Below are 25291 nucleotides of genomic sequence, written 5' to 3' on the forward strand. Positions count from 1 at the left end.
TTTTCAGTTCAACATCTGTTCAGAATCTTTGTAGGGGTTTCAGTCCTGGACTTATAGCTAGCTACATGTGGCAAGTTCTCATTGGTCCAAATGGACTATTCATTGAGCCTGAAACAGGATACTTGTTATTTGACCATTGGCCCAATTTTACTGCTATGAATTCTAAATTGGTCAACCACAGGCTACGGGTTGGGTTATAAATTACATCTTGTCTCTTTGCTCTGTGGAGAATCACTGATGACAGGGAAGAATGAACATCTACCATTTACTTCCTAGCATAACAACTTTATTTGTTCTCTTTGAATAAACCTGTTTCTCCCCTTGATTTGCTTTGGGGTTGAAGAGTAACAACAACTGCTAACACTGATCACTTTTATATTGAAAGACAATGCGACCCCAGTCAATACACAGCTGGAATCACTTGCTCCTGCTTTCTCCCGTTGTGCTATTTACAAACATGTGACTGGCTCAACTGTTCTGGGGAACTACGGTAAGCTTCATGATGTAAAATAATGTGACAGGTGAAATGAAGAACGCAGTCCGCTTTATCGCCTAACATATTGCAATAGTTGACTGCAGGTATTTACTTCAAAAGTAGCGTCAAAAAATAAAATGTATTGAAAAACTTCAAAGAAATTGTTTCAATGCTATTGACTGTATTGAAAAACCATCCCGTGGCTACCCCAGTATACGGTATACTGCCCATCCTCTGTCACTCCTATTCTCTCCTCCACCCATCCTCTGTCACTCCTATTCTCTCCTCCACCCATCCTCTGTCACTCCTATTCTCTCCTCCACCCATCCTCTGTCACTCCTATTCTCTCCTCCACCCATCCTCTGTCACTCCTATTCTCTCCTCCACCCATCCTCTGTCACTACTATTCTCTCCTCCACCCATCCTCTGTCACTCCTATTCTCTCCTCCACCCATCCTCTGTCACTCCTTTTCTCTCCTCCACCCATCCTCTGTCACTCCTTTTCTCTCCTCCACCCATCCTCTGTCACTCCTATTCTCTCCTCCACCCATCCTCTGTCACTCCTATTCTCTCCTCCACCCATCCTCTGTCACTCCTATTCTCTCCTCCACCCATCCTCTGTCACTCCTATTCTCTCCTCCACCCATCCTCTGTCACTCCTATTCTCTCCTCCACCCATCCTCTGTCACTCCTATTCTCTCCTCCACCCATCCTCTGTCACTACTATTCTCTCCTCCACCCATCCTCTGTCACTCCTATTCTCTCCTCCACCCATCCTCTGTCACTCCTATTCTCTCCTCCACCCATACTCTGTCACTCCTATTCTCTCCTCCACCCATCCTCTGTCACTCCTATTCTCTCCTCCACCCATCCTCTGTCACTCCTATTCTCTCCTCCACCCATCCTCTGTCACTCTTTTTCTCTCCTCCACCCATCCTCTGTCACTACTATTCTCTCCTCCACCCATCCTCTGTCACTCCTATTCTCTCCTCCACCCATCCTCTGTCACTCCTATTCTCTCCTCCACCCATCCTCTGTCACTCTGTTTCTCTCCTCCACCCATCCTCTGTCACTACTATTCTCTCCTCCACCCATCCTCTGTCACTACTATTCTCTCCTCCACCCATCCTCTGGCACTACTATTCTCTCCTCCACCCATCCTCTGTCACTACTATTCTCTCTTCCACCCATCCTCTGTCACTCTTTTTCTCTCCTCCACCCATCCTCTGTCACTCCTATTCTCTCCTCCACCCATCCTCTGTCACTCCTATTCTCTCCACTGCCAGTCCTATTCTCTCCTCTACCCATCCTCTGTCACTCCTATTCTCTCCTCTACCCATCCTCTGTCACTCCTATTCTCTCCTCCACCCATCCTCTGTCACTCCTATTCTCTCCTCCACCCATCTTGTCAATCCTATTCTCTCCACTGCCAGTCCTATTCTCTCCTCTACCCATCCTCTGTCACTCCTATTCTCTCCTCCACCCATCCTCTGTCACTCCTATTCTCTCCTCCAACCATCCTCTGTCACTCCTATTCTCTCCTCCACCCATCCTCTGTCACTCCTATTCTCTCCTCTGATCATCATGTCCTTCTGTTATCACCCCATCCTTTTCTTCTACTCCTCCTCTCCTCTCCTCTCCTCTCCTCTCATCTCCTCTCCTCTCCTCTCCTCTCCTCTCCTCTCCTCTCCTCTCCTCTCCCTCTGGTGGTATAGTACCTGTAGAAAGATATCTCAAGAGGTCTCTCTGTAGTCCTCTGAGTGACAGAACTCTTCCTCATACCTCCACCCTCCCTTCGTCCCTCCTCCACCTCTCCGTACCTGTTGAAAGCTCTCTCTCAGGTGACTCTGGTCCTCTGGGTGACAGAACTCCAGGATGTCTTTCCCCAACAGATCCTACACGAGACAATGACACAATAAATACACACAAATTAATACAACTACACACTTCAGGTCAATTTCAAATCATGAAATACAAGTTCAATATATTAATTTTGAAACTTTGTCAAATTCCTGGACAAAAAAAATGTTTACAATGGAGATTCTTTATTGACAATGCCTTTTAGTCCAGGACTAGGCTGAGTTAGGACAACAGGCCATACAGATCATACATCATTCAGACCCTTGGACTTGAGTCAATGGCCTTTCTCAATTCATCTTTCTTCCATTCCTTGCATCCGATCTCCCAGGCTCTTTCTCATTGCAGAAAAAGGTCTAAGGGGAGGGACCTTGGACCTTCTCCTCCAATACGGTTGAGAAGGAGCTGAGGAGATTGAGGGCAGAGGAATTGAGATCGAGCCAGTGATACATCTTTAAATCATTCTTCCTGTCATGGAGTGGTGTGCGGCCCAAGTGGCACCCTATTCCTTGGCCTGTTAGTGCACTACTTTTGACCAGGACTCATAGGGCACTGGACAAAAGTAGTGCATGATGTAAGGAATAGGGTGCCATTTGGGGGGACGGTCTCCTATAAACAAATAAATCACATTTTATTGGTCACATACACATGGTTAGCAGATGTTAATGCGAGTGTAACGAAATGCTTGTAGCGAAATGCAAACATCCTACAATCATACACAATTATACATTAACAAGGGAAATCAATCACAAAACAAACTCCCATCCTGCCAAGTGATCACTTTCTCATCCTAATAATGCGACTTTATGTTAGGAATCGGCCCACTTTCACTAATCTGTTTCTGTAGTGTGAACGGTGTGGAAAGGAGAGGGGTGGACTGCGAGAGAACGCTATTTGACCAAAATTCCCAGACCTTCCTGAAATCCCAGCTGTAAATGACCGGGAATCAGGATGGATTAACCAGGAAAATCGGGGAACGTTGAGAAAGTTATTCAAATTTTTCCAACTCTAAATGTTTAATGGATTGATCGATCGGTCAACAGTCTGTCAGGTTTAAAATGTTGGTCTGTATTCTGGTGTAGGTTAAATTCAAGCGCTTGGGAAAAACACTGTGTACATGCTTTCTTTACACTGTAGCTCTATACAGTACAGACTCTACAGTCTCTACCAGCATCTGACCTGTTGAGAGTCAGGCTGGGAAAATGGACAACACTTCAATCTTAAGTTATTGAAGCTTTAAATAACTTACAATAACTTAAGACAGTTGTCTGTATATATATATACACTTGTAAGTCATCATCTTTAAGAGCTGCAGTTGGATTGTCATCTAAAAAGGCCTTACTGTAACTTACAGTGCCTTGCGAAAGTATTCGGCCCCCTTGAACTTTGCGACCTTTTGCCACATTTCAGGCTTCAAACATAAAGATATAAAACTGTTTTTTTGTGAAGAATCAACAACAAGTGGGACACAATCATGAAGTGGAACGACATTTATTGGATATTTCAAACTTTTTTAACAAATCAAAAACTGAAAAATTGGGCGTGCAAAATTATTCAGCCCCCTTAAGTTAATACTTTGTAGCGCCACCTTTTGCTGCGATTACAGCTGTAAGTCGCTTGGGGTATGTCTCTATCAGTTTTGCACATCGAGAGACTGACATTTTTTCCCATTCCTCCTTGCAAAACAGCTCGAGCTCAGTGAGGTTGGATGGAGAGCATTTGTGAACAGCAGTTTTCAGTTCTTTCCACAGATTCTCGATTGGATTCAGGTCTGGACTTTGACTTGGCCATTCTAACACCTGGATATGTTTATTTTTGAACCATTCCATTGTAGATTTTGCTTTATGTTTTGGATCATTGTCTTGTTGGTTGACAAATCTCCGTCCCAGTCTCAGGTCTTTTGCAGACTCCATCAGGTTTTCTTCCAGAATGGTCGTGTATTTGGCTCCATCCATCTTCCCATCAATTTTAACCATCTTCCCTGTCCCTGCTGAAGAAAAGCAGGCCCAAACCATGATGCTGCCACCACCATGTTTGACAGTGGGGATGGTGTGTTCAGAGTGATGAGCTGTGTTGCTTTTACGCCAAAAAGTTCAATTTTGGTTTCATCTGACCAGAGCACCTTCTTCCACATGTTTGGTGTGTCTCCCAGGTGGCTTGTGGCAAACTTTAAACAACACTTTTTATGGATATCTTTAAGAAATTGCTTTCTTCTTGCCACTCTTCCATAAAGGCCAGATTTGTGCAATATACGACTGATTGTTGTCCTATGGACAGAGTCTCCCACCTCAGCTGTAGATCTCTGCAGTTCATCCAGAGTGATCATGGGCCTCTTGGCTGCATCTCTGATCAGTCTTCTCCTTGTATGAGCTGAAAGTTTAGAGGGACGGCCAGGTCTTGGTAGATTTGCAGTGGTCTGATACTCCTTCCATTTCAATATTATCGCTTGCACAGTGCTCCTTGGGATGTTTAAAGCTTGGGAAATCTTTTTGTATCCAAATCTGGCTTTAAACTTCTTCGCAACAGTATCTCGGACCTGCCTGGTGTGTTCCTTGTTCTTCATGATGCTCTCTGCGCTTTTAACGGACCTCTGAGACTATCACAGTGCAGGTGCATTTATACGGAGACTTGATTACACACAGGTGGATTGTATTTATCATCATTAGTCATTTAGGTCAACATTGGATCATTCAGAGATCCTCACTGAACTTCTGGAGAGAGTTTGCTGCACTGAAAGTAAAGGGGGTGAATAATTTTGCAATTTTTCAGTTTTTGATTTGTTAAAAAAGTTTGAAATATCCAATAAATGTCGTTCCACTTCATGATTGTGTGCCACTTGTTGTTGATTCTTCACAAAAAAATACAGTTTTATATCTTTATGTTTGAAGCCTGAAATGTGGCAAAAGGTCGCAAAGTTCAAGGGGGCCGAATACTTTCGCAAGGCACCTATTAACAGGTTACATCTCTACTGACCACAGACATGTTCCTCTTGATAAAATAACAGAATGCTTTGATGTGACCTCGCAGACCGTTTCAGGTAAACAGGCTGTTTTGCAACATTATCTCAACATTTGTGATGAGTGGGCATGGAATTAGCGGCTCCAGTTCACCACAGGGGTTCTATTGTGAACTCTGACGAGTGGCATCACAGGCTGTTCCGGTTACAATTTTTGAAATGTTTCGCATCATCGTGCCCTACTAAATGCGACCCTGATTGTGATAAGTAGGGGGAGGAACCAACCTGAGGCTGGTATCCAATCACGTTGATACACCGCGGGTCCACGAAAGTGATGATGCCGTCGGAGTTGTGGCGCGACAGGAACTCAGTGGGAACCGTCAGGCCGTTCATATCCATGGAAACGGGAGAACTGGTCACCTAGGAGATGAGAGGGGTTAGTTAGATATATGCGAGAGAGATTAAAGGATGAAGGGACCAGAGAGTTAGATATATGTGAGAGAGATTAAAGGATGAAGGGACCAGAGTTAGATATATGTGAGAGAGATTAAAGGATGAAGGGACCAGAGAGTTAGTTAGATATATGTGAGAGAGATTAAAGGATGAAGGGACCAGAGAGTTAGATATATGTGAGAGAGATTAAAGGATGAAGGGACCAGAGAGTTAGTTAGATATATGTGAGAGAGATTAAAGGATGAAGGGAACAGAGAGTTAGATATATGTGAGAGAGATTAAAGGATGAAGGGACCAGAGAGTTAGTTAGATATATGTGAGAGAGATTAAAGGATGAAGGGACCAGAGAGTTAGTTAGATATATGTGAGAGAGATTAAAGGATGAAGGGAACAGAGAGTTAGATATATGTGAGAGAGATTAAAGGATGAAGGGACCAGAGAGTTAGTTAGATATATGTGAGAGAGATTAAAGGATGAAGGGACCAGAGAGTTAGTTAGATATATGTGAGAGAGATTAAAGGATGAAGGGACCAGAGAGTTAGATATATGTGAGAGAGATTAAAGGATGACGGGACCAGAGAGTTAGATATATGTGAGAGAGATTAAAGGATGAAGGGACCAGAGAGTTAGATATATGTGAGAGAGATTAAAGGATGAAGGGACCAGAGAGTTAGATATATGTGAGAGAGATTAAAGGATGAAGGGACCAGAGAGTTAGTTAGATATATGTGAGAGAGATTAAAGGATGAAGGGACCAGAGAGTTAGATATATGTGAGAGAGATTAAAGGATGAAGGGACCAGAGAGTTAGATATATGTGAGAGAGATTAAAGGATGAAGGGACCAGAGAGTTAGATATATGTGAGAGAAATTAAAGGATGAAGGGGCCAGAGAGTTCGTTAGATATTTGTGAGAGAGATTAAAGGATGAAGGGACCAGAGAGTTAGTTAGATATATGTGAGAGAGATTAAAGGATGAAGGGACCAGAGAGTTAGATATATGTGAGAGAAATTAAAGGATGTAGGGACCAGAGAGTTAGTTAGATATATGTGAGAGAGATTAAAGGATGAAGGGACCAGAGAGTTAGATATATGTGAGAGAGATTAAAGGATGGAGGGACCAGAGAGTTAGTTAGATATATGTGCGAGAGATTAAAGGATGAAGGGACCAGAGAGTTAGTTAGATATATGTGAGAGAGATTAAAGGATGAAGGGACCAGAGAGTTAGATATATGTGAGAGAGATTAAAGGATGAAGGGACCAGAGAGTTAGATATATGTGAGAGAGATTAAAGGATGACGGGACCAGAGAGTTAGATATATGTGAGAGAGATTAAAGGATGAAGGGACCAGAGAGTTAGATATATGTGAGAGAGATTAAAGGATGAAGGGACCGGAGAGTTAGTTAGATATATGTGAGAGAAATTAAAGGATGAAGGGACCGGAGAGTTAGATATATGTGAGAGATATTAAAGGATGTAGGGACCGGAGAGTTAGATATACAGTGGGGCAAAAAAGTATTTAGTCAGCCACCAATTGTGCAAGTTCTCCCACTTAAAAATATGAGAGGCCTGTAATTTTCATCATAGGTACACTTCAACTATGACAGACAAAATGAGAAACAAAAATCCAGAAAATCACATTGTAGGATTTTTTATGAATTTATTTGCAAATTATGGTGGAAAATAAGTATTTGGGAGGATGGGAAGAGGTCTTCCTTCAGTGCTCGTTCCACCTGTCTGCTCCATTACTGTAATCCTCCAATACTGATGCTCCCTGACAACCCCGTGCTCTCAGGTCACACCTTCTCATGCACCGACCCAACCAGAGCGTGTACGTACACACACACACACACACACACACACACACACACACACACACACACACACACACACACACACACACACACACACACACACACACACACACACACACACACACACACACACACACACACACACACACACACACACACACACGCGATGGTACCTGCAGCCTTCCGATGGCTACAAGGCAGTATTTACTGGTCTGTCCTGCCTCTGTGTCTTCTTCTGGTATGGTCATACCTGACATAGAGAGAAAGGAGAGAAAAGAGAGAAGGATATTAAATACAAGAGAGAGATATCAAGATGGCAGCTATCTAATAAAGTGCAAGTGTGTGATTTCAGATGTGAACTTTGTGTTGTTGAGGTGATTTCCAGCATGACACTGTGTAGTCTAGTACCGTTGCAGTGTGGTGTATATTTCCAGCATGACACTGTGTAGTCTAGTACCGTAGCAGTGTGGTGTATATTTCCAGCATGACACTGTGTAGTCTAGTACCGTAGCAGTGTGGTGTATATTTCCAGCGTGACACTGTGTAGTCTAGTACCGTAGCAGTGTGGTGTATATTTCCAGCGTGACACTGTGTAGTCTAGTACCGTAGCAATGTGGTGTATATTTCCAGCATGACACTGTGTAGTCTAGTACCATACCAGTGTGGTGTATATTTCCAGCATGACACGGTGTAGTCTAGTACCGTAGCAGTGTGGTGTATATTTCCAGCATGACACGGTGTAGTCTAGTACCGTAGCAGTGTGGTGTATATTTCCAGCATGACACTGTGTAGTCTAGTACCGTAGCAGTGTGGTGTATATTTCCAGCATGACACGGTGTAGTCTAGTACCGTAGCAGCGTGGTGTATATTTCCAGCATGACACGGTGTAGTCTAGTACCGTAGCAGTGTGGTGTATATTTCCAGCATGACACGGTGTAGTCTAGTACCGTAGCAGTGTGGTGTATATTTCCAGCATGACACGGTGTAGTCTAGTACCGTAGCAGTGTGGTGTATATTTCCAGCATGACACTGTGTAGTCTAGTACCGTAGCACTGTGGTGTATATTTCCAGCATGACACTGTGTAGTCTAGTACCGTAGCAGTGTGGTGTATATTTCCAGCATGACACTGTGTAGTCTAGTACCGTAGCAGTGTGCTGTACAAGCTGCTTTCTCCAGAACAGCTGAGACACAAGCAGATAAATCACACAAACACACACAGTCTCTACGAATCTCTGCAAATCATTTGGAACAAATATCCCAAAACTCTTACTGCCAGTATCAATATTCATATACATCACAAATGGAAGGAGGGAGAGAAGGAGGGAAAGAGAATGAGAAAGAGAGAGTTGAAGTTTTCCTTGATTTAAATGTTGATATCAGTTTCCCACAGTAATGAATTCCTTTGTTGTTTCCTTGACAACACAAAAACACCTATTAGTCATAATGAAGACTGTTCACAGGTCTCTCTCTCCTCTCCCCTGCCCTCTCCTCTCCTTTCATCTCCTCTCCCCTCCAGTAGGGGATCAGTGTGTTTTTCTGTTTGTCTTATTGTCTGTATAATCTTTCAAATGACAAATATATAAAAAAAACTGAAGAAAAAAAAGAAAAATAATGTGTGTTGAGGACTTTTACTTGCATAGTCAACCAACTCGCCAGCCACGTCAATGCAAGAAGTAGCCTGCGGCCCAAATGGCACTATATTCCCTGTATAGTGCACTACTTTTGATCAGAGCCATATGTGAATAAGGTGCCAATTGGGACACATCCGTCTAGATTCAATAATATAATTTAACTATAATTTTGATGTTCCATCCCAGCCATACCATCCATCCTACTCCCTGACCTCCGTCCACTTTAGTCTCCCCAGGGCCTTGGTTCAGAAAGACACTCAGAGAAGGAGAGCTCATCTAGGATTGCCTTTTACATGGACAGGGGGGACCTGATCCTAGATCAGCACTCCTAATCTGAGACGCTTTCTGAACATGAACCCAGAAGTACCGACATGAGACATGAGCTACATTCTACCACTTCCTGAGCTGTTTTCAGAACCCAGAAGGATGGAGGGTCTAAGTGTGTGTGCACACGGGTGATACGCCCGATTTAGTACCTTAAGACTGATAGTGGACGAGCGATAGACTAACGTTCCAGAACATTCCACTGGTCTATTTATGTCCCAGGAAGTTAAACATGTGTCAACGATTTCCACACATGTGGCATGTCCGTGCGATCGGGGATTCTTTCAGTACAGCCTCAAAGCAGTTGAAATACATTTCATACTGTGATTCTGAAAGATGCTCAAACCCCCCCCCATCTAGACACCTGGTTCTGAATCCCAAAACACTCATGGGAATTGCAGACAGAATTCCAGGCCGGGGGGTTGCGTGACTCTGTAAACACTTGAAAGATTTGGAGTGTGTGTGTCAACGAGTGCATCCGAGGTCATGTGTGATCTCTGTCCCCCATCCATCCTGGATGCCACGTCACCTCTGTCAGTGTGTGTGTGACTAAAGAAACACCCCAGACCTCAGGATCTCACCATCTCATTGAACCTGAGGGATGTATGGAATATAATGTTTACAACATGTATGGTGTTTGTGTGTGTGTGTGTGTGTGTGTGATTGTGTATGTGTGTATGGTGTGTGTGTGTATGGTGTGTGTGTGTGTGTGTATGTGTGTGTGTGATTGTGTATGTGTGTATGTGTGTATGGTGTGTGTGTGTGTGTGTGTGTGTGAATGTGTATGTGTGTATGGTGTGTGTGTGTGTGTGTGTGTGTGATTGTGTATGTGTGTATGGTGTGTGTGTGTGTGTGTATGTGTATGTGTGTATGGTGTTTGTGTGTGAATGTGTGTGTATGGTGTTTGTGTGTGTGTGTATGTGTATGTGTGTATGGTGTGTGTGTGTGTGTGAATGTGTATGTGTGTATGGTGTTTGTGTGAATGTGTGTGTGTGATTGTGTATGTGTGTATGGTGTTTGTGTGTGTGGTGTGTGTGTGTGTGTGAATGTGTATGTGTGTATGGTGTGTGTGTGTGTGTGTGTGTGTGATTGTGTATGTGTGTATGTGTGTATGGTGTGTGTGTGTGTGTGTGAATGTGTATGTGTGTATGGTGTGTGTGTGTGTGTGTGTGTGTGTGATTGTGTATGTGTGTATGGTGTTTGTGTGTGTGTGTATGTGTATGTGTGTATGGTGTTTGTGTGTGAATGTGTGTGTGTGTGTGTGTGTATGGTGTTTGTGTGTGTGTGTATGTGTATGTGTGTATGGTGTGTGTGTGTGTGTGAATGTGTATGTGTGTATGGTGTTTGTGTGTGATGTGTGTGTGTGATTGTGTATGTGTGTATGGTGTTTGTGTGTGTGTGTATGTGTATGTGTGTATGGTGTGTGTGTGTGAATGTGTATGTGTGTATGGTGTTTGTGTGAATGTGTGTGTGTGATTGTGTATGTGTGTATGGTGTTTGTGTGTGTGTGTATGTGTATGTGTGTATGGTGTGTGTGTGTGTGTGAATGTGTATGTGTGTATGGTGTGTGTGTGTGTGTGTGTGTGTGTGTGATTGTGTATGTGTGTATGGTGTTTGTGTGTGTGTGTATGTGTATGTGTGTATGGTGTGTGTGTGTGTGTGAATGTGTATGTGTGTATGGTGTTTGTGTGAATGTGTGTGTGTGATTGTGTATGTGTGTATGGTGTTTGTGTGTGTGTGTATGTGTATGTGTGTATGGTGTGTGTGTGTGTGTGAATGTGTATGTGTGTATGGTGTTTGTGTGAATGTGTGTGTGTGATTGTGTATGTGTGTATGGTGTTTGTGTGTGTGTGTATGTGTGTGTGTGTGTATGTGTGTGTGTGTGTGTGAATGTGTATGTGTGTATGGTGTGTGTGTGTGTGTGTGTGTGTGTGTGATTGTGTATGTGTGTATGGTGTTTGTGTGTGTGTGTATGTGTATGTGTGTATGGTGTGTGTGTGTGTGTGAATGTGTATGTGTGTATGGTGTGTGTGTGTGTGTGAATGTGTATGTGTGTATGGTGTTTGTGTGAATGTGTGTGTGTGATTGTGTATGTGTGTATGGTGTTTGTGTGTGTGTGAATGTGTATGTGTGTATGGTGTTTGTGTGAATGTGTGTGTGTGTGTGTGATTGTGTATGTGTGTATGGTGTGTGTGTGTGTGTGTGAATGTGTATGTGTGTATGGTGTGTGTGTGTGTGAATGTGTATGTGTGTATGGTGTTTGTGTGAATGTGTGTGTGTGATTGTGTATGTGTGTATGGTGTTTGTGTGTGTGTGAATGTGTATGTGTGTATGGTGTTTGTGTGTGTGTGTTCTACTACCACCACTGTTGTCAATGTTTTGAATGGAAGACCCACACACTGCTAGCATCAACAAATATATTAGTTGACCTAGTTAGGGAGATAAAAGGTTGTGTATGGTCAGTAGATACCTGCTGGGGGCCATGCTTTGATGTAGCCGGTACAGTGCACCACAGAGTACTGATCCTCTCCCTCCTTCGAGGGTCCCAGACCGTTCCTAGAAACAATCAGATTACACACACATTTAACTACACACACCAGGGTTTTTAATGGATCAATAATGGGCTTAGGTTGTGGGCGTGGCAGGTGTGCATGAAAAATGTTTTTTTTAAGCCAATTTCCTGCAATTCTATAATTCTATACATTTTTCCATGAAACTGAGAGAGAAATGTTGCAGTTTTAAAGCTAATTTCTATGCATTTTGTCATGGCTAATGCTGTGTTCTTTCTCTCAAACATAATAACAACATCAACACTGCTAAATTCATTGAGGAATGTTCAACTCTCCCTGACTGTCTAGCTTTTATTTCGGTGATTATTAGTTGTCAAAGATGATATTATTAAAAAATATACACCAGCTCTTTCCATGACAGACTGACCAGGTGAATCCAGGTGAAAGATATGATCCTTATTGATGTCACTACACTTCAATCAGTGTAGATGAAGGGGAGGAGACAGGATAAAGAAGGGTTTTTAAACCTTGAGACATGGATAGTGTATGTGTGCCATTCAGAGGGTGAATGGGCAAGACAAAAGATTTAAGTGCCTTGGAATGGGGTATGGTAGTAGGTGCCAGGCGCACCGGTTTGAGTGTGTCAAGAACTGCAATGCTGCTGGGTTTTTCACACTCAACAGTTTCCTGTGTATCAAGAATGGTCCACCACCCAAAGAACTTCCAGCCAACTTGACAACTGTGGGAAGCATTGGAGTTGACCTGGGCCAGCTTCCCTGTGGAACTTTTGACACCATGTCCCAACGAATTGAGGCTGTTCTGGGGGCCAAAGGGGGTATAACTCAATATTAGGAAGGTGTTTCTAATGTTTTGCACACTTTTTTATATACAATGTTTGGACCATAACAATTCTTATGCAGCCACCCAAGGATTTCAATGGCAGAAAAAACCCTACACACAAAGTTGTACAGGCAAACAAAAACGTACACACAAACAAACAAGATGAAGGGAGATGGGGGGAGGAGAGAAGAGGTAGAGAGAGGAGGAGAAGAAGAGGGAGAAGATTTATCTGCTAGCCTGGTTCCTCACTAGGTTTCTTCCTAGGTTCCTGCCTTTCTAGGGAGATGTTCCTGGCCACTGTACGTCTACATCTACACTGCTTGCTCTGTGGGGTTTCAGGCTGGGTATCTGTAAAGCACTGTGACAACTGCTGAAATAAAAAGGGCTTTAGAAAAATGTTTGATGTTAATTTGACGAGGTTAGTCTCATTTAGATTTGTTCAAGACCTGGCAAAGTTGCAGACACATTTACAACATAAAACACTACAGCAAGATGGTTTGGGAAAGTATGGTGCAACTTAATTTTCCATCATAGTGTTCAACCTAGCTTTAAACTCATTTAAAAAGGGACACGCTCCTGTCATTTCAGGCCCTGAAGCTTGTTCCAAGAGAAAGGTGCAGAGAACTGGAAAGCTTTTTCCCTAGCTGTACGGACCTTGGGCACAATCAACAAAACACAGTCATGTGAGCGCAGGCCATAGTTTTCATTGGCTGCTGGACAATGTAGTTCCAAAAGTAAAATGGGAGCCGTTGCATTATGGCCTTCTAAATAAAAACATTCCAATGATGTAATCTCTGAAGAGTTAAATCACTGGTAAGTTATTTATTTCTGAGGCCATATTGAGACAGGGGAGAAGAACATCTAGTAAAACAGAAAGATAGGAATAGCAAAGTGTCTCACCTGTATCTCTTCCTCATGTTGGACAGTCGGTTGAGAGAGATGTGGTCCAGTGGGGTGCTGCCACATCTGAAGAGAAACACACAGTGTACTGTACATCAGAGATCATCAACTAGATTCAGACACGGGGCGATCTGTGAGAAACACACAGTGTACTGTACATCAGAGATCATCAACTAGATTCAGACACGGGACGATCTGTGAGAAACACAGTGTACTGTACATCAGAGATCATCAACTAGATTCAGACACGGGACGATCTGTGAGAAACACAGTGTACTGTACATCAGAGATCATCAACTAGATTCAGACACGGGACGATCTGTGAGAAACACAGTGTACTGTACATCAGAGATCATCAACTAGATTCAGACACGGGATGATCTGTGAGAAACACACAGTGTACTGTACATCAGAGATCATCAACTAGATTCAGACACGGGATGATCTGTGAGAAACACAGTGTACTGTACATCAGAGATCATCAACTAGATTCAGACACGGGATGATCTGTGAGAAACACAGTGTACTGTACATCAGAGATCATCAACTAGATTCAGACACGGGACGATCTGTGAGAAACACAGTGTACTGTACATCAGAGATCATCAACTAGATTCAGACACGGGATGATCTGTGAGAAACACACAGTGTACTGTACATCAGAGATCATCAACTAGATTCAGACACGGGGCGATCTGTGAGAAACACACAGTGTACTGTACATCAGAGATCATCAACTAGATTCAGACACGGGACGATCTGTGAGAAACACAGTGTACTGTACATCAGAGATCATCAACTAGATTCAGACACGGGACGATCTGTGAGAAACACAGTGTACTGTACATCAGAGATCATCAACTAGATTCAGACACGGGATGATCTGTGAGAAACACAGTGTACTGTACATCAGAGATCATCAACTAGATTCAGACACGGGATGATCTTTGAGAAACACAGTGTACTGTACATCAGAGATCATCAACTAGATTCAGACACGGGACGATCTGTGAGAAACACAGTGTACTGTACATCAGAGATCATCAACTAGATTCAGACACGGGATGATCTGTGAGAAACACACAGTGTACTGTACATCAGAGATCATCAACTAGATTCAGACACGGGATGATCTGTGAGAAACACACAGTGTACTGTACATCAGAGATCATCAACTAGATTCAGACACGGGATGATCTGTGAGAAACACACAGTGTACTGTACATCAGAGATCATCAACTAGATTCGGACACGGGATGATCTGTGAGAAACACACAGTGTACTGTACATCAGAGATCATCAACTAGATTCAGACACGGGATGATCTGTGAGAAACACAGTGTACTGTACATCAGAGATCATCAACTAGATTCAGACACGGGACAATCTTTTCTTGAGCGGATGGTCAGGGGGTCCGAACATAATCACACAATTTGTAGACTGCATATTTGACAAGAAGAATATTTGACCAAAACAATAATTTCAAACCTCACATTTGTATAGGATCACATCTCTCTCTGGTATGCATGGGAATACTTTGGTGTATAGGATCACATCTCTCTCTGGTATGCATGGGAATACTTTGGTGTATACGATCACATCTCTCTCTGGTATGCATGGGAATACTTTGGTGTATACGATCACATCTCTCTCTGGTATGCGTGGGAATACTTTGGTGTATACGATCACATCTCTCTCTGGTATGCGTGGGAATACTTTGGTGTATACGATCACATCTCTCTCTGGTATGCGTGGGAATACTTTGGTGTATACGATCACATCTCTCTCTGGTATGCGTGGGAATACTTTGGTGTATAGGATCACATCTCTCTCTGGTATGCATGGGAATACTTTGGTGTATACGATCACATCTCTCTCTGGTATGCATGGGAATACTTTGGTGTATACGATCACATCTCTCTCTGGTATGCGTGGGAATACTTTGGTGTATACGATCACATCTCTCTCTGGTATGCGTGGGAATACTTTGGTGTATACGATCACATCTCTCTCTGGTATGCGTGGGAATACTTTGGTGTACAGGATCACATCTCTCTCTGGTATGCGTGGGAATACTTTGGTGTACAGGATCACATCTCTCTTTGGTATGCGTGGGAATACTTTGGTGTATAGGATCACATCTCTCTTTGGTATGCGTGGGCATACTTTGGTGTATAGGATCACATCTCTCTTTGGTATGCGTGGGAATACTTTGGTGTATAGGATCACATCTCTCTGGTATGCGTGGGAATACCTTGGTGTATAGGATCACATCTCTCTGGTATGCGTGGGAATACTTTGGTGTATAGGATCACATCTCTCTGGTATGCGTGGGAATACTTTGGTGTATAGGATCACATCTCTTTGGTATGCGTGGGAATACTTTGGTGTATAGGATCACATCTCTCTTTGGTATGCGTGGGAATACTTTGGAACAGATTTCCAAAATGTACATCACTTGGAGCTGATTTGCTGCTGTTTAACAGTAATGTCATTTTTTTTTTCTACGAATACTTGGGAGGGGCAAATAAAATCACCCGCGGGCCGCCAGTTGGGGAAGCCTGCTATACGTCACACATACAATGCTAACTCTGGGCCTAGGGCTCCCATTTGGCACACGTGTAGTCCACCCCCACAGGTATGAATGCAGAAACAGACAGACACACAGAGAAAGGAACGGAGTGGGAGGAGACAGAGACTAATGTTAATCAGTGCCACTGAAAACAGAGATGTTCAGACCAGAGAGCTAGAACACAAGAGCTGCTGAACTGGGGACATGTCAACCCACAGCACTGATGAGGTGTATGGACCATAAACCAGAACACACACAAACACGCACACAGAACAAATAACCAATGCCTGACATTATATAATGTACTGTTATGTTCGCTGTGTGAGACTATGAATGCAGGACAAATTGCACCCTATTCCCTATATAGCGCACTACTTTAGACCAGAGCCCTATGAACTATATAGGGAATAAGGTGCCATTTGGAACACAGGCATGGTGAGTGTTATTGGAAAATCTGGTTTGGTGTGTTGCCATGTTGCTGTGGATAGGATTCTCCTCAAATGAGAACAATACATTTGAAATCTGAACCTGCTTTTGTGTGTGTTTGTGTTTTTGTGTCTGCTAAATGACACGTGTACTGATTAGATGACTGCATATAAATGTAGAGGGACCAGGTTTCTCTTATAGAACAGACTGTATCTCACAGAGACCTGAGAACCTGGATTAAGGAAGTTTAAAAGAAGCAGAAGGGATTTATGGTGATGTCAGCTTTAACTGCTGTAACCAAGTCTACACAGTCTCACAGTATCGAAACCAAGATGGACGCCATTTGACATGAGTTTCTTTCAGCGGGTGAGTCAGGTATTATTGAGAGCAGAGAGGAGGGACAACCTGGGTTTTTCCACTGATCAACAAAAGATTCATCTTCTACTCTTCTGGAGTTAGCTAATATTAGCTTCCCTGAAATGATGTTGAAAAATGAGCAATTCCTTTCCACTTGGTTGCATGGCATGCTGTTCGGGGCTCTGTGTGTGTGTGTTGTGTATTCTCAGCTGTGGTCACCGCAGAGTGCAGACAGTCATCCCTGCATGCTGTTTTCAATTTGCCAAGCGGCCTAAATAGCAAAAGGAACAAAAGACACACACGCATTCCAGTCGTCCTAACAAAGCGTGATTAGCATCTGTGTAATGTGAGTGAAGCAGACAACAAACACAAACATCTCCATTCCTGTGCTAACGAGGCTTTAGGCACGCCAGGCCGCATCGGAAATATCGGGGAGACACGTGTCAGTGGTCTGGGTTTTTTAAAACCCGCTCGAGTCAAACGTTTAAGTTCAAAAACATTTTAGCGGTCAATCTGTGGGTATTAGGGGAACCGGTTTCTAGATTTCTAAACATCCTGAGAATAAATAAACAAAAGTAGTGCTCAGGGTTGAAGCCAGTGGGAGGGGGCGGTGGTGCATGCCACAAACACACCCACCCAGGGGGGGATTCTAAACTGGATTCCCGACATTATGGATTCCTGATTATTGAAATATCTGCAGTAGGATAGGTCATACATAATGATGTGTGAGCTATGGAAGCATCCATCACTTTGACCAATGGTGCGTCTTCACATCATCTTGGGGATAGAAAGCATATGGGGGGAAAGCATACGGGGGGAAAGCATACGGGGGCCGTGGGGGGAGAGCATATGGCTCGATGGCCGCGGGGGGAAAGCATATGGCTCGATGGCCGCGGAGGGAGAGCATATGGCTCGATGGCCGCGGGGGGAAAGCATATGGCTCGATGGCCGAGGAGGGAGAGCATATGGCTCGATGTCCGCAGAGGGAGAGCATATGGCTCGATGTCCGCGGGGGGAAAGCATATGGCTCGATGGCCGAGGAGGGAGAGCATATGGCTCGATGGCCGTGGGGGGAAAGCATATGGCTCGATGACCGTGGGGGGAAAGCATATGGCTCGATGGCCGTGGGGGGAAAGCATATGGCTCGATGGCCGTGGGGGAAAGCATATGGCTCGATGGCCGCGGGGGGAAAGCATATGGCTCGATGGCCGAGGAGGGAGAGCATATGGCTCGATGGCCGCGGAGGGAGAGCATATGGCTCGATGGCCGCGGGGGGAAAGCATATGGCTCGATGGCCGAGGAGGGAGAGCATATGGCTCGATGGCCGAGGAGGGAGAGCATATGGCTCGATGGCCGTGGGGGGAAAGCATATGGCTCGATGGCCGTGGGGGGAAAGCATATGGCTCGATGGCCGCGGGGGGAGAGCATATGGCTCGATGGCCGCGGGGGGAGAGCATATGGCTCGATGGCCGCGGAGGGAGAGCATATGGCTCGATGGCCGCGGGGGGAAAGCATATGGCTCGATGGCCGAGGAGGGAGAGCATATGGCTCGATGTCCGCAGAGGGAGAGCATATGGCTCGATGTCCGCGGGGGGAAAGCATATGGCTCGATGGCCGAGGAGGGAGAGCATATGGCTCGATGGCCGTGGGGGGAAAGCATATGGCTCGATGACCTGGCTCGACGGGGGGAAAGCATACGGGGGCCGTGGGGGGAGAGCATATGGCTCGATGGCCGCGGGGGGAAAGCATATGGCTCGATGGCCGCGGAGGGAGAGCATATGGCTCGATGGCCGCGGGGGGAAAGCATATGGCTCGATGGCCGAGGAGGGAGAGCATATGGCTCGATGTCCGCAGAGGGAGAGCATATGGCTCGATGTCCGCGGGGGGAAAGCATATGGCTCGATGGCCGAGGAGGGAGAGCATATGGCTCGATGGCCGTGGGGGGAAAGCATATGGCTCGATGACCGTGGGGGGAAAGCATATGGCTCGATGGCCGTGGGGGGAAAGCATATGGCTCGATGGCCGTGGGGGAAAGCATATGGCTCGATGGCCGCGGGGGGAAAGCATATGGCTCGATGGCCGAGGAGGGAGAGCATATGGCTCGATGGCCGCGGAGGGAGAGCATATGGCTCGATGGCCGCGGGGGGAAAGCATATGGCTCGATGGCCGAGGAGGGAGAGCATATGGCTCGATGGCCGAGGAGGGAGAGCATATGGCTCGATGGCCGTGGGGGGAAAGCATATGGCTCGATGGCCGTGGGGGGAAAGCATATGGCTCGATGGCCGCGGGGGGAGAGCATATGGCTCGATGGCCGCGGGGGGAGAGCATATGGCTCGATGGCCGCGGGGGGAAAGCATATGGCTCGATGGCTGCGGGGGGGGGGTGAAATTGATTATGGATACACGCACATCACAGTCTACGTCCCAAATGACACCCTATTCCCTATGTAGTGCACTCTATGGGTCCTGGTCAGAAGTAGTGCACTCTATGGGTCCTGGTCAGAAGTAGTGCACTCTATGGGTCCTGGTCAGAAGTAGTGCACTATATAGGGAATAGGATGCCATTTGGGATACAGAACGCATCTCCCAGGCAGGTGTGAACCAAAGACTGGATGATTGCTGATGTAGGGAGACGAAGGTATCTACATATCAGAGATGACTACGTTTTAAAGGATGGATGAGTCCTATTGGGAGTGAGTCTACAACACAGGTGTTTATAACTTCACACTTTAAATCCTCCGCAGATGGAGAGATGGATCCAGTTGATATATTGTGCAAACTTGCGCTCACACACACACACACACACACACACACACACACACACACACACACACACACACACACACACCTAAGACAGACAAAGACCATCCATGTGCTCGTGGAGGAATGACACACAGACACACCTCATTCTGCAGATGAAGGATCGTCTGGAGCCCATGCACATCCTCATAGACGACTGTTGCCCCTCTTTCTTCACTGTTCCTGTCTTCAGGTCCAGGATACGCCCTGAGGAGACAGAGAACATGAGATGAGAGACGCTCACACACACACACACACACACACACACACACACACACACACACACACACACACACACACACACACACACACACACACACACACACACACACACACACACACACACACACACACACACACACACACACACACACACACACACACACACACACACAGCCTTGCGGCATGCTGAGGTCCGGGAGTAGAGCTGTGCCACCCTTTCTGTCAGGAACATTTTTGTTCGTCAGTGTATCCCTCCCTCGTTTCTCATTAAGTGTTTGGAGAGGAAAAACAATGTAATTCCTGATATTTAGTCTAATGTAATAAATGGAGAGAATATCTCTTCCTTTTCACTCTGTCTGTCTTCCTCTCCACCCCATTTAGACTATTAGCTGCATCATTACTAGTCTGTCGGAGAAACATGTCTACAGTAATTCCAGACAAATAAGATGTGTGTGTGTGTGTGTGTGTGTGTGTGTGTGTGTGTGTGTGTGTGTGTGTGTGTGTGTGTGTGTGTGTGTGTCCTGCAGCGATCCGTTCCAGCTGACCCCAGTGTTTTTAATCCAGAGGAATTCCTCCTCCACACACAGTCAGTCTGAGCTGCGTTGCAACTAATTTGTTTGTTAGATGACTGGGGGCTTAGATCATGCTAACAGCTATCGAGTTAGCTAGCGCCAGCCAGAGGTTATTCAGCAGGACAAGGAGAGGATTCAAGCCACACACACACACAACACGTTGTACACTCTCCACAATTCACATTCCATTCAAGGCCGAGGGGGGGGGGGGGGGGGGGGGCATTTGACAAGGAAAGTTTATGACAGGTGGGGGGGGGGCATTTGACAAGGAAAGTTGATGACAGGTGGGGGGGTTTAATGTTCAAGCTGGACATTTGGACAACCTGCCAGTAACATTAGTGTAATGAATGAAGCATTAGACAATGTTAACTCTCCAAACTCCCAAAGCATTGATGTGGTCATCTATACTGTTCTATTATTGCAGTGGCTCCTCAAGGAAGGGAGGCGGTCAGTGTTTGACCCCAGCTAAAGGCTGGATTGTAGTTTTGGCTACAGTCTTGTATTGGAGAGGATACAAGGATCTCAGCTCCCTCTCTTCCGGAGACTGACCCATGGAGGTCAAACGAGAGCTCTGGACGAATACAACCCATCTTAGCGCGGACATTGCCATTGAAGGTTTCCACCATTTTAAAGTAGGAGATGAGGCCTCTTCCTACCTCTATGGACTGACCACTATGTTTAGATAAAGACATTATCTCCTTGGGGCTCTGGGATGACATATGACTATTATCATTGGCCAATTAGGTCAGGAGTCCAATGAGAAGGCTCTGGTTTCGAACATGTTGAAAGGCTTTACCACATATCTCCTAGGGTCTTTCTCATGGATTGTTGACAGGTTTTCAAGCTCCATTGGTTCGAGTAAAAAAAAAACAACAACACTGCTCTGAAACACTTCTCTAAAACCCACATGCACAGGTTATTTACCATTATAAACTGGGTGGTTTGAGTCCTGAATTCTTATTGGCTGACAGCCGTGGTATATCATACCGTATACAACGGGTATGATAAAACATGTATATTTACTGCTCGATTTATGTTGGTAACTAGTTTATATGTGACCAATATACCAAGGCTAAGGGCTGTGTCCAGGCACTCTGCACTGCATTGTGCATAAGAACAGCCCTTAGCAGTGGTATATCAGCCATATGCCACACCTCAGACCTTATTGCTTAATTATTACCATGGTTTACCATGAAGAGGATGGAGACAGGAGATGAGGTTATTTACCACTATTATTACCATGAAGAGGATGGAGACAGGAGATGAGGTTATTTACCACTATTATTACCATGAAGAGGATGGAGACAGGAGATGAGGTTATTTACCAGTATTATTACCATGAAGAAGATGGAGACAGGAGATGAGGTTATTTACCACTATTATTACCATGAAGAGGATGGAGATGAGGTTATTTACCAGTATTATTACCATGGTTTACAATGTAGAGGATAGAGACAGGAGAGTAGAGGTATGTTTCCCAAACAAAACACCAGACCAGGAACACATTGGCTACATCATATGTTATTTCCCCTGAGAGATCAACACACCCCCACACACTAAGACACCAACAAGTGCAAACAAGTTTGTTTGTGTGAGAGTGAGTTTCCTCTGCTGTGTTTGTGTGACCTCATGTTCTAACTGACGGAGGTTAGGCTTGGCTGGGCTTCCAGGACAGCAGAGAACAGGCGACAGGAGAGAAGTCATCACACACACAGGGCTTGGGTTTCGGTAAATGACTTAACAAGGTGATAGTTTAATCAGTGAATTCCAGGGCTGTGTCTGGAGGAGATGACTAAGATGTTCTCTTGTTAGCAGGAAAGCTGGCGGGCTAGCTGCTGTGTATGTGTGTGTGTGTTTATGTGTGAAGCTATCCTCTGTTTCTCTCCATCTGTCAGTTGAGCGCCACAGGTAAAGTTTATCCTGGAACTAATTCCATGTGAAACACTGCAGGGTAGAGGGAGAAGAAAGACACTGCTGCACATGTCTGGACACCATCAGCTGTGTTAGTGTGTTGATTTGTGTTGAGCTCCCGTTTATATAGTGTGTGTGTGCGTGTGTGTGTGTGTGTGTGTATGTGTGTGTGTGTGTGTGTGTGTGTGTTATCCCCATTGGTCAGGGATGGTCTCCACTTAGTGATGATTTCAGGGAAAGCGGGAGGAAATGAAGGGATCAATACACTCCACACAGGAAGGGCGATCAGCTGGAATGACGGCATCCCAGGGAGATCCAAGGAAAGTGGAGCAGCAAAGACATGCAGACATTTGTAGACTGTGTGTGATGTGTGTGTGTGTGTGTGTGTGTGTGTGTGCCAACTACCGTCCAGTTTAAAAACCATGTGTTTCTATGTGTAGTGGCTAGGGGTTGTTTAAGGTCTAGGTGCGCCACACACAAACACGTATGTACACACATACAGAAGGAATGTGCGGTATGTGCTGTCAAACCATGTGTGTCTATGGAGTGTGACACTCAGAGATAAGATAAAGCAGTGACAGGCCACTGAAGTCCTCAACAGCTGCCATGTCAGATATAAAGTAAGTCGGAAAGATAATGGACCTATATACAGTATATTTAAATAATATTATCTTCGAGAACTAAGAATCATCAAAATAAAAACTAGACAGTCAGAGAGAATCTAAAATTCTCCATGTCATGGCACGGTGCCTCCACTGATTTTGTTATAATGTTTGAGTCACTCAGATAGCATAAGAACAAGGCATTAGCCATGGCAAAACGTGTGGAATTGCACAAAATTTGCTTTAAAACAGCAAAAAACCCCACACTTTGCCACTGCTGTTGAAACAAATCCTAGGGGAAACACTGAATACAGATTTGTTTTTCCTTTGCAAAACATTTCACTACGGTTTGCGATTCAACACAACCCAGGTGTGAAAACTGTGTCATTGTTCCATCTCTGAATTGCCAGGGGATACACTACAGTGATGGAATGATAACCGGGCACAGATGAATGTGCCTGGCTGGCACCAAGCCTCCTTTCTCCCACCCACAGCTACCCGTACTCAAATGACCAAAATAACAACATAGTTCATAGTTCCAGGGACCATAGTTACGACATCGATTAGCCCTATGGCTTAGACCTTTTGGAACATATTTAGCAGCTGATAGTGTACCTTTACTGCATAAATCCTATCCAGAAATCGCTCCTCGTTCCTGGTTGCTAACAAATAGTTTGTCTAATTTCAGTTTGTGACAAAACAATCAAGTATAGTGTAGAGAATCATTGTACAATCTAAACCTCTGAAATATATTTTCTATAATAAATATTGTATTTTCGGCTGTTTAAAGCTGCTGTACAAAACCAAACGCTAAAGATGCAAAAACTAAACTTTAGAACTGCAAGCATAGAAATAGTGGACATAGAACAGGTCTACTGCTTCTTAGACTTTAAATGAGATCTATAACTCAGGTTTCTATGTGAATTTGGTCAGGTCGCCCAAAAAGTTACATATTGCAGCTTTAATGTCAAGGAATGACGAGCACAGAATTGTTGAAGATATACCTGATCACGTCCTAATATGGAGAACAACTATTGTTACGGGAAATCAAACTGCATGCCTAGGTCGCGTTACCACTGGTTTAAATCAAGAGACATGCAATGTCATAAGTATGGACCCTGGGAGTTTAGACCAAGACCCACCAACTACATAGAGTTTAGTTGCTGCCAACTGCTAAACAGTAGCTTCCCATGCAAAGTGGAAGTACAATCATCATTTACAGAGAAGGGAGGTTTAGAAGTTTGTTATACACATAATATTTAATCATGGTTCTGGAAGAGTAGAGCCAGCTGTCTTGACTTGGTTGGTTTCACACACAAACATGCATGTATTTGACATAGATTCACAAAATATGCACACACCTACACACCCATTAGTGTACCAACTAGTTTCCATTAGTTGGTAATATGAAAAGCAGATAAATAAAACTGGCACCGGCCAATAAACAGGAATAAAAAAAAGACAGCAAAATAATGGTTCTATTCATTGATGGAAATACCAGTCGACGGAAATACATTTGATCTATAAGTGTTTGTTATTGGGGGGGGTAGAAAAGCTTTAAAAATGTAGATAGATTGTAGCTTCCATACATGTAATTGTCTGCATCATTTCCAATCCCCCATATTTTTTTTTGTATATATGTAACGGATGTGAAACGGCTAGCTTAGTTAGCGTGGGCGCTAAATAGCGTTTCAATCAGTGACGTCACTTGCTCTGAGACCTTGAAGTAGTAGTTCCCCTTGCTCTGCAAGGGCCGCGGCTTTTGTGGAGCGATGGGTAACGATGCTTCGAGGGTGACTGTTGATGTGTGCAGAGGGTCCCTGGGTCGCGCCCGGGTATGGGCGAGGGGACGGTTTAAACTTATACTGTTACATTGATGCTGTTGACCCGGATCACTGGTTGCTGCGGAAAAGGAGGAAGGTCAAAAGGGGGGTGAGTGTAACGGATGTGAAACGGCTAGCTTAGTTAGCGTGGGCGCTAAATAGCGTTTCAATCAGTGACGTCACTTGCTCTGAGACCTTGAAGTAGTAGTTCCCCTTGCTCTGCAAGGGCCGCGGCTTTTGTGGAGCGA

The 25291-nt window shown here is 44.6% G+C and overlaps 1 protein-coding gene across 4 annotated transcripts in view; it reads right to left on the reverse strand.

Moving 5' to 3' along the window:
* LOC139384403 (aryl hydrocarbon receptor nuclear translocator 2) overlaps positions 1–25291 on the reverse strand; it is a 96936-nt gene that overhangs the window by 43315 nt on the left and 28330 nt on the right. For all 4 annotated transcript variants that reach the window (XM_071129161.1, XM_071129160.1, XM_071129159.1 and 1 more), the window contains 6 exons: positions 20018–20120; positions 13761–13826; positions 11981–12066; positions 7728–7804; positions 5574–5708; positions 2296–2370 (listed from right to left, as the gene is read on the reverse strand). In XM_071129161.1, coding sequence (XP_070985262.1) covers positions 2296–2370; positions 5574–5708; positions 7728–7804; positions 11981–12066; positions 13761–13826; positions 20018–20120 — 542 coding nt within the window. The remainder of the gene's footprint in view (positions 1–2295; positions 2371–5573; positions 5709–7727; positions 7805–11980; positions 12067–13760; positions 13827–20017; positions 20121–25291) is intronic.

Source organism: Oncorhynchus clarkii, chromosome 26, assembly GCF_045791955.1.
Source record: "Oncorhynchus clarkii lewisi isolate Uvic-CL-2024 chromosome 26, UVic_Ocla_1.0, whole genome shotgun sequence".
Taxonomy (NCBI): Eukaryota; Metazoa; Chordata; class Actinopteri; order Salmoniformes; family Salmonidae; genus Oncorhynchus; species Oncorhynchus clarkii.